The following is a 13,763-nucleotide window of genomic DNA, read 5'->3' as shown; positions in this document are numbered from 1 at the left end:
CGACATTAAAAAACGTAAAACGTAACAAGTTTAACGTAAAAAACGCCGCTTGAAAAAGCCGAGCGTAAAACGTAAAACGTAAATTTTTTAACGTAAAACGTAAATTTTTTAACTTAAAAAAGTAAATTTTTTACGTATAAACGACGTGAAAAAACGGCGTTTTAAAAATGGAGCGAAAAACGCCGTTAAAAAAACAGCGTGAAAAAAACGACATTAAAAACGACATTAAAAACAGCGTGAAAACGACGTAAAAAACGGCGTGAAAAAACGGCTTAAAAATGACGTTAAAAAAAGGCGTAAAAACGACGTTTAAAACAGCATAAAAACGACGTTAAAAAAACGGTGTGAAAAAACGGCGTGAAAAAATGACGCCTAAAAAAGGCGGGCTTGAAAACGGCGCGTTAAAAATGGAGCGTAAAAACAGGGCGTATAACGGTGCGTTAAAAACGTTTTTTTTAAACAAATCTTGAAAAAAATTATCAAAAAATCTGATTTCAAAAAATTCTTTAACAAAAAAATATGTTTTTTAATAAAAAATGATTAATGCAATAGGACAAAAATGGCAATAAAAAATAATATATATAAAAAGACAAAAAAACCAATTTACTTAAATGCCCTTTTACAATAGAATATTAAAAACATAATAATAAGACAAAAAGAATTTTATAATAGTTTTTATTACTTTTAATCTTATCCATCCATCCTAAAGATCTAAGGGTTAGAAAGTGGTTCTCGTGGTTCTTACAACTGAGGGTGGTTTTCATTTTAGCGGTCCCTTATATATATATATATATATATATATATATATATATATATATATATTGATGAAACCAAACAAACAAGTTTATCAAAAATAACTTTGTTTGAAACAACTGGTTCATCAAAATAAAATAAAAATATGAAAAATAAAAAGTCTTTCAAAAACCGATGTTTGTTACGTTTTTCGCCCTTTTACTAACCACTAACCCAACCACCCACATTTAGCCCAAGTCTAACCCTTCACCCAAAAAGTCCTCTTGATATTTACAAAGGTATATAGTTAAAAAGAAGGAAGATTGATTGCTTGGCAAGCATGGTAGGAGTAAGTTCCATGCCGCTCTCGAGTGATTTACTAAAAATACACCTTCGGCCGAGTATTGAGTGATTCCCCGTGAGGTATGTGAACTTGTATATAAATGGAATTTTAAAAAGGTATGTTATGCCCTAATAAGTAATTTATCTTAAGAAACGTTTTTAATAAATCATGACGAATAGGATTCTAAATAAATAAAAATAAAACCTAAATAATCTTGGAAATCCCGATACTCTATGACAAGCCCAAAAACCTTCTCTTCTACCCATTCCATTTGGGAGTGAATAAAGCCACGTTATATAGAGTTTTGCTTGAGGACAAGCAAAGATTCAAGTGTGGGGGTATTTGATGAGCACAAATGCAACATATAAATTACATCAATTGTGGCATAAAACTAACCCTTTTTTAGTACTAATGTTGGAAAAAGTGCGTTTTTGTCTTCCTTTTGTATTTTCAGGATTAAATGAGCTCAAATAAACAAAAGAAGCAAAAAGACAGCTAAATCTAACATAAATACAAGAAAAGGAACAAAAGTGGCATGCCCGACCCCCCGACAGCATCTTCCCAAGCAAAACAAAGAAGACAGAAGACTGAACACGCCCCGTGCTCAGTGAGCACGGGGCCGTGCCCAAGTGCCAGCAGAAAAGACAAACTCATAGAAGCTTCTGTTTCCCACCACGGGGCCGTGCCCAGCAGACACGGGGGCGTGGTCAACTTCCTGCAGGCGCATTTATTGTAATTGTGAATTACAATTAATGAAGAGAGAGTCAGATGGACACGGGGCCGTGCCCATCGGACATGGGGCAGTGCCCGAGCTTCTGTTCAGCCTATAAATATGAGTGTTTGGAGCTCTTGCAACTCATCCATTGGCACACCACCTCTCTCACACTTCACCCACCACCCACCACCACCATAACACCATCATCCACCATCATCATCCATTGTCCATCATAGAGTGTGTGAGTCGTCTCGGGATCCAAGATTGATCGTAAGAGTTCTTGACAATCAAAGGCCATGTTTGCCTAAGTCTCTTACATCACTTGGTGAAGACAACTGTTTAGTGTAATACTTTTTATTTTTAATCTTTTGCACTTTTTAATTGGTTTTGTATTAATGACTTTAATTACTAGTTTCTTATGTTGAAGGTGATTCTTCCTTATCGTATGTCCGTGGTGTCTTGGCATTATTTTACTGTCTCTATAAAATAAAAGATTTTCACCATTCGTATCTCCACGGTCTATATGGAGGTATGTTGACTACCTGGTCGGGGGTTAAAGGAACGGTTTGGTAAGAGTCTTGCCATTGTTCAGTGTATAGATCCTACAAAGGACCTGGGTCAAATTTAGTAGGACCTCCTTCAATACCCAAAGGTATTGGATGGCGGGGGTCCAAACTCTTTGATCCCCTCATAAGTTAAACTACTATTCAAACTTTAACCAAGCTACTTAGGACTGTATCCCTGCTGACTCAGACTACTTAGCTGAGGGTAACGTCGCCTTCAAAAGAGGGGCCTACCACATTATGCATTAATAACTTAATTAATTATATTTCAATAATCCGACCCTTTAGGATTGTATCCTTGCTGACTCAAACTACTGGGTTGAGGGTAACGTCGCCTTCAAAAGACTACAATAACTAAGATAATCTCTTAAACAAGTGCAAAAGTGCGAAAATAATCAAAGGTTACACTACACACGAGTCGGATCCAAGTGATTCATCTTGTCTATCTGTTTTTATTTTTATTTTATTTTTCAGCATTTTAGTTAGTTTTATTTTCTTGGTTTAAAAACATTTTTCTAACATTTTGATTTGATTAGACGTTGAGGATAAACCGGTACTGAAAGCTCTTGTGTCCTTGGACGACCTCGGTATCTTACCAACACTATACTACATCCACGATGGGTGCACTTGCCCATATGTGTTTAGTGTTAGTAAATATCGTGTTTTATAAATTTAAAACTTGGCTAAAAAGTGTAAAAGAGCTTAAAATATATACCTAAAATATAACACACTTCACGCACATCAACAAGAACCCACAAAACCTTCTTCCAAATTTGTTTCCCATGCACACAAGGTCATAAACAAATACAAACAGTAAATACGAAATCTCTAACACATACAGAAATCCGGACAGAGCAAATATCAAATAAAACCTTAGATTGCAGCAACTTGGAAAACAAGAAAACCATCAGTCGATGAACAACTTCAATTTCTTCAAGTTTTCTGCAGAATCTTCACGTCTTCATGATGTTTGGCAGAAACAAACATTAAATCAAGAGCAATGGTGATTTGGAAGGCGGTTAGACTATTCCGAATCGGTAACCATGCTCTGATACCACTATAAAAGCACTGGATCGATGATGAACATCAACATTGCACTTGATTCATGACGTGAAACAATATAAGCATAGAAGATAGAAAGATGTAGAGGATGAAACCCTTTATTATTGAAACAGTCATTACATATTACATAAACGAAAGAGTATACATCATCTATAAGCTGGTTTAGATCACAAAGATCTAAACCTAGCTTTCTCTCACTAACATATATTCACACTCTCTCTAGAATGTGCACACTCTTTTGAGGGATTACTGGGGTTTGTGAGAGTTGCACAAAGCTTATTACCCTAATCTAACCTATACACACACACACACACACACACACACACACACACACATATATATATATATATATATATATATATATATATATATAGTGTGGAGGGTTCAAATGAGAAGAAATTCTTTATAAGAAGAAAAAAGAAGAAACTTCAACCAATAGGAATGCTTCATTAGGCTTCATTTAATATTTGTACTTATTGTAACTATAAGGGTATATTAGTAAACTTACATACATCATTAATTGGTAGTTTCATCTTTTATAACTAACTATATTAAATTTGTAACTTATTTTTAAGATATATATTTTTCACAAAAAATAAAAATAAAAATTCATTTATAGTGTAGGATAAATACGAGGCGTGTAGGATAAATTATGAGTTGTGTAGGATAAATTTCAATATGTGTAGGATAAATTTCGAAATGTGTAAGATAACTTTTGATGTGTGTAGGCAAAAATATTAAGTGTGGAGGATTATAGTCTTAATGACTAATTAATTAGTCAAACATAATAATAAATGAGATGAGAAAAAAACTATTTAATGTTTTACAATTGTACCCTTTTATTCTTTTTCTTCTCAATAAAAATTTCTTCTCAAATGAATCTTCCCATATATATATATATATATAGGGGATGGATCATGAGAAAACTAGTTTAAATGAGAAAACCAAAAAAACTAACTAAAAAAGCCTAAAAAACATACCAATTTTTATTTAAAATTTTTATAAAAAAAAATCGCAGGTTTTTATGCATGGAAAAAAATTTTCAAAAAAAAATAAAAATAATAAAACTTTTTTTATTGTATTGCATATGTGCACTATTATGGATATAGTGCACATGTGTAGTACACATATAATACACATGTGCAGTACAACAAATTTTTTTTTTGAATTTTTTTAAATATAAAACTAGCAATTTTTTTATAAAAAATTGTAAAAAAAAATTGGTATGTTTTTTAACTTTTTTTAGTTAGTTTTCTAGTTTTCTCATTTATATGTAGTTTTCTCATGATCATCTCCCTATATATATATAAGGTAAGGTTCATGCGAGAACCACCTTTATTGCGAGAACCGCGAGAAACAATGTGAACACAACCTAAAATAGCTAAAAAACCTAAAAAAACCTAACCCCCCCCCCCCAAAAAAAAAAAAATCTAACCCCCCCCCAACCTAAGCTAAATGCTAAAAACTAAAACCCCTAAAAAACCTAAACCCCCCCCCCCCAATATTTTTATGTTAAAATCGCTACTTTTAGTAGCCAAAAAAAAAATTTTTTTAAAAAAAATTTAGGCATTTTTTGGTTGTGTTCACATTGGTTCTCGCGGTTCTCGAAATAAAAGGTGATTCCTAACGGATCTTTGTCTTATATATATATATATAGGCTAAGGCAACAACTCAATAAACTCGGACACTAAGTCCTCACATCTAGTCCTAGTCTGAATTCAGAAATATACAAAACATGCTAACAAATTCGGACACATCACACAAATTCGGACATGATTACATGTAACAAATTCAGACCCTTAGTATCAAATACCATCCTAATTTATTCAATAACTTTGACTTAGGCCTTTGACTTTGTTAACCAGAACTGATAAAGCACAGTTACTCAGCAAGAGCTGCACTTATAGTCTTATATAAATTGTAGTTGGTAGAAGGGTCAAGGGTGTAAACCCTCAAAATGTAAAACCGTATTTTGTATATGGATGTAATGGTAGGAAGCATTGCGACATTTCGTCCCTGTATAACAACTAATGGGATTATCTGCGTTCCGCAGCGGGCATTCGGTATATCACCCGGTACGGTACGGTACGACACCGACACCTGATTTAGCAAAAGAAGAAGTTTATTGTGTTTTATATCAACCGAAAACCATAAAAATGAATACTGATACCGATATTGTCTGGCTGGTATTGGTTCGGTTCGTCACGCTACAGTTACCAATACTGTCACATCAAGAAAACCATTAAAATAAATATGCTAATGATACCGATGTTGTTTAGTTGGTAGTTGCTTGGCTCCTCATAGTAAAAAAAAATCAACTATATTTAACCCTTTTGAATTAATTTTTATTGAATCATAGATAAAACAAACACGTCTGAATGGTATATTGGGGGAAAGGTAAAGGAAGTCACTCTAAAAAAAAGAGAACACACACGCACACACAATTCATGACACGGTTTTGAGTAAAATTTCATATCTGAACGTAGATAAAAATATGACATGGTAATGTCGTATTCGAAATTCCATCTTGTCTTAAAAGTTATAGGCAAAAAACAAAATAAACTTCATCAACTGTATAAAACCTATATTAAAGTTCAGGGGTATTATTAAACTTCACTCTATTAAAGTTTATGGTAGAAACGTAAAGATGCGTAGGATGCAAGTGCAATAAAGTCAATGGAAGAAAAAAAACACACTATACACCCTTGCTAAAATGTATATAGGGATAATAACGATACAAAGACAAACCGAGTTGGTGTAATAATACTTACAATAATTTTATTACACAAAAATTGTATAATGTAACTAAATGAATAAAGCCGCATTTACATCTCTTGAAAACCATAAAAATGTATACCGATGCCAATTTCAATAACACTGATATCGTAGTACCAAAACCGATGTTGTTGGTCGGTCCCGAATCAATTCATCATTCTACCATCTTTTTTAATACAACTCCGTTTTAAATTCACTACTAGAAAAGAGGGTTTTTGTCATGAAACTTTTGGTCACAAAATAGTAGCAATTTCCCTGTTGTCACCATTTCGCCACCGAAAATGCGGTGACAAGAACACCCGTGTCAATTGCCCAATGCCACCAAATAGCCACCATTTTTATATTTTGCCACCTTATTTTTGCCACCACCAAATTGGTCAAAATTATTTGCCACCGCGTCTTGTTTGCTACGGTCCACCTTGTTGCTATCGATTTGCCATCATTTAACCACCATGCTTGCTACCGATTTGCCACCATTTAACCACCATTTTCAGCTTGATTTTTCATTTTTCACTGCTTTTTTCATACAAAATACATAATCAATAAAATTACAAAATTATATAAAAAGTTTAATAAGATCACTGAAACCCAAAATTATATAAAACATATGTGTATCAAAAGCATATAAAACATTCTAATAGAAATACCAGCTAAAACATCAAATAACTAAAAAATCTTAATACGATAAACATCGAAACATTCAAAACTAAGTGTTTGTAGCCTATCTTCAAATTGTACTTGTTAACATAGCTTCAATTTGTGACATCGTATCGAGCATAGCATTTTTATCCACCTTATCTTTTTCTTTTTCAGCTAACCACCCGACAATAATTCCATTTAGCCTTTCTTTTTCTTCATCATTTTCCTTAACGAGCTTCTTGATAACTAAGTTCAACTTTTCAATCTACAAAACAATCAATGAATTAAATCAAGAATTCAGAATTAACGAAAACTAATAACGGGTCAAGTCGGTTGCAAAGATAACAATATCCAATTGTAAGCTACAACTCAAGTGCTAGAAGCTAAATGGATATTGTCTCACCATAGAAAAAATCTTAATACAAAAAGACTCGCTGGTCTTTATTATAAACAATGTTATAAAATTTCTATATATTCAAAATCCAAAAAAAATATATGCTATATTTGTTGTACCAAAAGCTATGAATTTTGTCTTGATGGTCACATGAGAGCAAAGACCCCATTGCTTTACACCTGCAGAGAACTAGACCTCACTTTCCACAATGTATTTAGCTTCACCTAAACACAATAACACTATTCAAGAATAGAATGGGTTGTGGTGATTGCTTTAAAATCAAGTGTGTACGTGAACGAAAACATTGTCATCATGGTTCTACATAGGTGTGTAAACAAGCCGGGCCAGGCCCGAGTAAAACCCAAAGCTCGGCTCAGCTTGAGCTATTTTGGGTACATATATCCAAAATTAGGCAAGCAAAACACTTTAAAAGTTACTAATAAGTAATTTTACAATTTCTGGTTTAAACTTTACTTAAATAAAGTATCGAAACTTAAAATCCACATTGATTCATCACAAACGTTTCAGTAGCACTTATGCAAAAATGAAAGGTGCATGATCAAGATTTATACCTTGACTTTCACCCTCCTCAACTACATAGAGAAAGCATCTTTCAAATCATCGTCTTCACATTATTGTGTTACTTCCTACTCTCTTCACATCCCACTCAGCAAGTTTGATATCATTATCATAACCATCACCAGCAAATCGGACATCAACGAACTGCACATACGTTACAACTCTAGTACTCCTATAGTCACACAAAACAAAGATCTATAATAGTTCAATTGTTAATCAATCCACACAATCACATACTTTGGTGTAATACGATGCAATTAATCGACAGAATATGTTAATCGTTAGTGAAACATAAGAGCGCATCAATGAATCAACGAATCATTGATGTTAATAAACTGAATGAAGATGGAAATACCTTAATCGCCGGAGATGGTGAGTAGGGTTTCTGCCACCGACAGTCGTCTCAACTGCCGGTAATGTTACGGCTGCAAAAACCCATCAATTGTCACAATCCCACTTGTCGGAACCACCTCTAGCTGCTTTACTCGCCGACTAACAAAAACCCAACATCACCAACCACCAGCTAAAGACCTAAACCACTGTAATCTTTCATCAGTTGTAAAAAATAAAAAAAATAAAAAAAAAAATAAAAAACTACTGAAGCAATAAGGTGGGAACTTACCACAAGGTCGGTACACCTCAGTGTTTGCCAAGCAACACCAAAACGGGAGATCTGACTCGTCGGAGTTCTCCTGGAACCCTAGGCACTACCGAAACGTCGCTAACATCATGGTCTCTTCCGTTGAGTTCATCGTCAACGTTAACCTTTGGTATCAGACCCATCACAGCTAGAACAGAGAGCAGAAGACGGAGATGGTCACCGAAACTGGGTGGCCGGATCCCCTTCCGTTCACGCTCTCTATTTTTCTTTTGTCTCTCTATAACCTATTCTCTGGTCCCCTCTCTCTACTGCACCAAAAACGCATAATGACATAACCGTAAAAAAACCTCCAAATTTTGGCTAATTGACGTACTGTTCACAAGGTCCGAGATAGTTGTCAAAAGCGCAAAAGGCGCGCGCCAAATACCTGCTTATAAACTAGATTAATTTCTTGAATTTTCCAACTTAATATATCAAATTGTATAATGATAGATCTAAACATCTTCTAAATTTATATTGAAAATGATCTAAACATCCTCTAAATTTAATAGGGTATACCCATACAAACACCAACATAGGCCCACTTACAAAACTATTTTTATGTTTTAGATTAGTTATTAGCCCATTGGCATTAGGTTTATACCTTAAGTGAGCCCAATATCCAATTTCGTTAAGGCTTAAGGGCACGTTTTTTCGAGCTCGAACAAGGTACACGAATTCTCAGGGCCGGCCCTGCTACTTTTATCTAATGAAAACTACTTTTGTATACTAATACACTAATATTTTATAACTTTTGGTACTAAATAGAGGGTAAGGATATGATAAAAAGTGTCTAAAATGTAAGAAGGGTAAGAAGTGTTTTAAACCATTGGATATTTGATCTAATGGTTGAGATCAATAGGGTATAAAAATGTAAATTGTGTTTTAATTAGAGGGACCTTATGTAAAATTGAAGGGCAATAGTGTCTTTTTCAATGTTTGAAATATGGTAACCATATCATACACGACCAAAAACTCCTACATTCACTCCTTTTTCCTTAAATATCGGAATTAATGATTCACCTTAATTGTAGGAGGTCTTTGGTTGCATATTCGTCATACATTATCATAAAGAGAACTGTAATCAGATTCATGGCATGGTGTTTTAAAAAAACTGGATAAAATTGACCATGATTCAAGTCATGGTGTTTTATCTGGAGACATTGTTCATGGCGTGGTGTTTTAAACATCTATGATTCAAGTCATGGTGTTTTATCTGGATACATTGTTCATGGCGTGGTGTTTTAAACATCTATGATTCAAGTCATGGTGTTTTATCAATACAAAACATTCCCAGATTTTAAAACACCATAACTATGATTCAAGTCATGGTGTTTTATCTGGAATCCAAAAAACATTGTATAAGGTTTTTGCGAAAGATGTTGTGGGGTTGTGTCGAAAAGATAAGAACAGAAAGGGTGTTACGGTGTGTCATGGTGGTGAGAAGGTGTTTCACCGGAGAGAAGGGAGGGGCTTTTGTGGGTGTCGGCTTGCCGGAAATACGGCCGGAGAAGGTCATCGGACTTTACTTCGGTGACCGGAGTCTAGAGAGAGGCAGATTGTTTCATCTTGGGGGCTATGGTTTTGGTGGGGATGAGGGAGAAAGAATCGTAAGAAATAATATGTTTCCTAAAATTTCTCCTAAAATAGTTAACGCATGATCTAATTTCCTTTAATTGACTTTAACTACTATTAGGAGTAAATTACATTATTACCCTTATTCATTAATATAATTGATGGACACATGTCAACACCAGATTATTTCTTACACTTCTTACACTTTAGCCACTTTTTACAGGATCCTTTACCACTAAATAGATTGTAGTAAATAATATATAATATCTTTAGTTTATTTTATTTGAAGAATAATGTTAATTTTCTAATACATAAAATATTTTTAATTTTTTTTGTTGAGCGCTTTATTTTTCTCAGACCCTCGCTTTTTTTGCGCCTTGCGCCTAGGCCCCAGGCGAGGCCTATGCGCCTTGAGTGCGCCTAGTGCCTTTAATAACTATTCATAAGCTTACCAAGTTAGTCCTCGAAGATGTCTACCACCACCATGAGTTTTAAGTAACAGATTGACAGTTTGTATTTGTAATGTCATTCCATCAGCTATCTAAATAAAAAAACAAAGTCAGTGATCCAGTTTCAAGAATCAAGTCGAAAAAGCTGCACTTCAAACAAGTAACTGATGGTAAGTGGTGACAATTTTACATAAACTAACCTTCTCAGCAAATCCATAACCACTGCTTTTTGATGAACTAGAAGGTGCTTGTGCACTAATACATGGATATGTGTTAGTAATATGACATTATTAATTACCCTTACTCTTAACCCTAAAATTAAACTACTAATCACCTGCTTGTGCTCCTATGCGAATCCACATTATCATTCTCCTCTAACACCAAGGCAAGCTTATCAATTTGCACAACAATCGGCATGATCTGTACATTACTCAAGTAAAGTAGCTTCAAATACAGAATCAAGGCATTATGTTAAAAAGAATGAATAATCAGATGATAATTAAGTGACATTACTTGAATTACACACCACAATCTCTAACTTTCCAGATTTCGCCATGCTTACAGTCAAAGCTGGCGGCAATCCAAGGCTTGTGTGCAATACATCACCACTTATATCTATTAAAAACGAAATTTCGCATCAAAATCGCTCAGAATTCTTCCATTTCAAGTTTTCAACACATTTAAGACCGTGGGGTATGGTGGGCGGGGGTTTGGGCCATGGGTTGACACGTGGAATTGCGTGGCTAGCCCGCGTGGATTGGCCATGTCACCCCCAAATTTAAAAAAAAAAGACCTAAAATTATTATTAAAATTTCCTAAAAATTACAAAATTCTACAAAAAAAAAGGATTACAAAAAAAAAAAAAAAAAAAAAAAAAACCCTAAAGCGTTAGGTAGATTTCGAAAAGCGCAAGTTTGTCAAACGGCTTCCGCTCCTTGCCCCGGACTTGATGTTGGCCACCGCCACCCGGTCTTCGTGACTTATATCACCACCCGGGACGCTGTCATAGTAGGCTTTAAAACGATCGAGCTTTAGTCGTAGTTCGCGCCACTTGTGTTGGCGCGCGTTTAAATTGTGCCGGTCGTTTCCCACGTTGTTCCGGTAGCTAGCGAAAGCTTCCGGCCAGTAACGGGTCTCACCGGGTTGACGGCCCTTCATCGCGTCCACGACGCTCGTGACAAGGGCTAGCTCTTCCTCGTGCATCCAAGAGGCCATCGATCAAGTGTGTGTGGGTAGCGGTTCGGGTAGGTAGAGTGACTTGGGTTGGGGTAGCAATGGGGACAGGCGGTGGGGTTGGGGGTTTTATAGCAACTTGGCTGAACCGTTGGCTTGGCCAAACGGTTACATTTTAAAATTTAAACATAGCCTAGACAACCATCCAATAAGAGCCGGCCACGTAGGACCGCTAGGCATGCCCAACGCCCGGGCTGAAACTCCCGCCCAAGGGGCCACGCCCAAACCCAAGCCCACCCGGGGTGGTGACTTGGGCGTTTTTACCCAACCCACGCCCCAACCCTCGCCCCATACCCCATAGTCTAACGTCATAAACTCATTATAACATAAACAATAGATGAAAAACCTAAATTGGAGTGAAATTGCATAGAATTCTTCGATTTCAACACATTTAGCTTCATAATAACTAACAACTAATAACATAAACAGTAAACGCAAAACCTAAATTAGAGCAAAAGTGCACAAAATTCTTCGATTTCAACACATTTAGCCTCATAATAAGTAATCACTAATAACACAAACAATAAGATGAAAACCTAAATTGGAGAGCTGAACAGTGCGTCCTTGCAACTTGAACTGATCTCTGGTGAAGGATTTGAACCAGTATTTGAGAGTGTATTCCAGTGCCCTAGCCATTATCGATTCCATACCTCCTCCAACACGTTCAAATAAACAATTTTAAAATACAAGCCTGATATTGAAGGCTTAATTTTGATCGATCAGATAAGGGTGGAGCGAAGTGCAGATACAAGAGGTTAATTTGGGGTAGCAGAGTTATAATTCCATCATAACCCTAATAATATTGAGCGCTATGAAAGTAAGGCTGGCAATTGGGTATCTGTTAAGACACGATTAGACCTGTTTGACTGAAAAATACACCCTTTGACTTTTTTAATTTTTAAAATAATTAAAATTACAATGTTAGAATCTATCATCTATTCATCTTTGTACATAAAACATAAAACTGTTTTATAAACATGAGGTAGAAAGTAGTTAAACGAGTCGTAATCATGTTTGAAACTTATGTTGTGCGCGCTGTCAGAAACCTGTTAAACCTGTTAAGACACGATTTGCCAGCCTTATATGAAAGTGATAAAAAAATTAAAACATAACCCGCCTAATTAACTTTTCATGTTGCTATCACTAAGACTGTAGCAATTTATTTTTTTAACGGCCAACAAACTCAATCCCGAGCACTCTCGGGGTACCCACTGGACAAACGGAATACTCCGAGAGTAACCCGGGTCCACCAACAATTCCGGGGAAAACCCGGTAACCCACCCGCCCGTAGGCACGACAGTGAAATTACCGGTAAAACCCGTTTAGCTCAAGGATCCAACCCAGGTTTCCCTGGGTCTCCTATCATTGCCCACCAGTGCCTCACTCTGCACCAAGTGGGAGTTGAACCTGCATCTCTCAATAGAAATGTAAGCCCTCCACCACTTGATCTAGAAATACAATTTTAAATTACATTTTGATTTTTCCTATATTCAGGATGATTTAGGTAGTAATTCTAGAAGTTACTTATTTTTCTCATGAATTTGTCACAAAAAAATAAACAGTGGCAAATTTTCCAACCGCTTAGCTACCATACCGGTCACTAATTTTGCCACCATTCTTTTTTGATAGCAAGTTTTGGTGACAATTGCCCACTTTTCTAGTAGTTAAAATTTATATTGGAATGTCAAGGAAAAAAATTAACACAATTATGTATTTAGTTATTATAAAACAACTAAGGAAAGAAGGTTTTAAGAAAAAAAATATTGGGTTAAAAATGTATATTATTTATAATAGAAGGTGTGCAATTCAAATATATATAAAAAATGTCAAAACAACTTTATTTTGAAGCTAAAAAAAAGTCAAATAACTTGCAATTGTAATATGCTTAATTATCGACGTAAACAACTTGCAATTGTAATATGCTTAATTATCGACGTAAACAACCAAGGACTAACAATTCTTTGCAAGTTATATCGAAAGTACTATTGATTTTTGGTTGCACCCATAATTTGGGCATGAATTGGTACTAGAGTTTGATGCTTTTTGAGATTCAAGATTCATTTT

General features: G+C 35.3%; 1 protein-coding gene across 17 annotated transcripts; it reads right to left on the bottom strand.

Annotated features, from left to right (window-relative positions):
• Positions 1-6,765: 6,765 nt before the first annotated feature.
• LOC110923111 lies at positions 6,766-12,498 on the bottom strand. 17 transcript variants are annotated; one of them, XM_035987171.1, is made up of 11 exons: positions 12,236-12,498; positions 10,993-11,081; positions 10,801-10,886; positions 10,667-10,721; positions 10,470-10,558; positions 8,777-8,830; positions 8,425-8,711; positions 8,158-8,348; positions 7,796-7,974; positions 7,343-7,447; positions 6,766-7,094 (listed from the first exon to the last, which is right to left on the bottom strand). In XM_035987171.1, the coding sequence occupies exons 1-7, from the start codon at positions 12,345-12,347 to the stop codon at positions 8,681-8,683; spliced, it is 516 nt and encodes a 171-aa protein (XP_035843064.1). In that variant the 5' UTR covers positions 12,348-12,498; the 3' UTR covers positions 6,766-7,094; positions 7,343-7,447; positions 7,796-7,974; positions 8,158-8,348; positions 8,425-8,680. The 17 variants fall into 17 exon arrangements, 12 of the variants coding, with proteins under 12 accessions (XP_035843064.1, XP_035843066.1, XP_035843063.1 ...); XM_035987173.1 differs by having other exon boundaries at positions 7,796-7,997; positions 8,158-8,341; XM_035987170.1 differs by having other exon boundaries at positions 8,158-8,341.
• Between the last annotated feature and the right edge of the window lie 1,265 nt (positions 12,499-13,763).

The sequence above is a fragment of the Helianthus annuus genome, chromosome 17, assembly GCF_002127325.2.
Source record: "Helianthus annuus cultivar XRQ/B chromosome 17, HanXRQr2.0-SUNRISE, whole genome shotgun sequence".
NCBI classification, from domain to species: domain Eukaryota; kingdom Viridiplantae; phylum Streptophyta; class Magnoliopsida; order Asterales; family Asteraceae; genus Helianthus; species Helianthus annuus.
The sequence above is the reverse complement of the archived record's forward strand: the minus strand, read 5'-3'. Positions and strand labels throughout refer to the sequence as shown.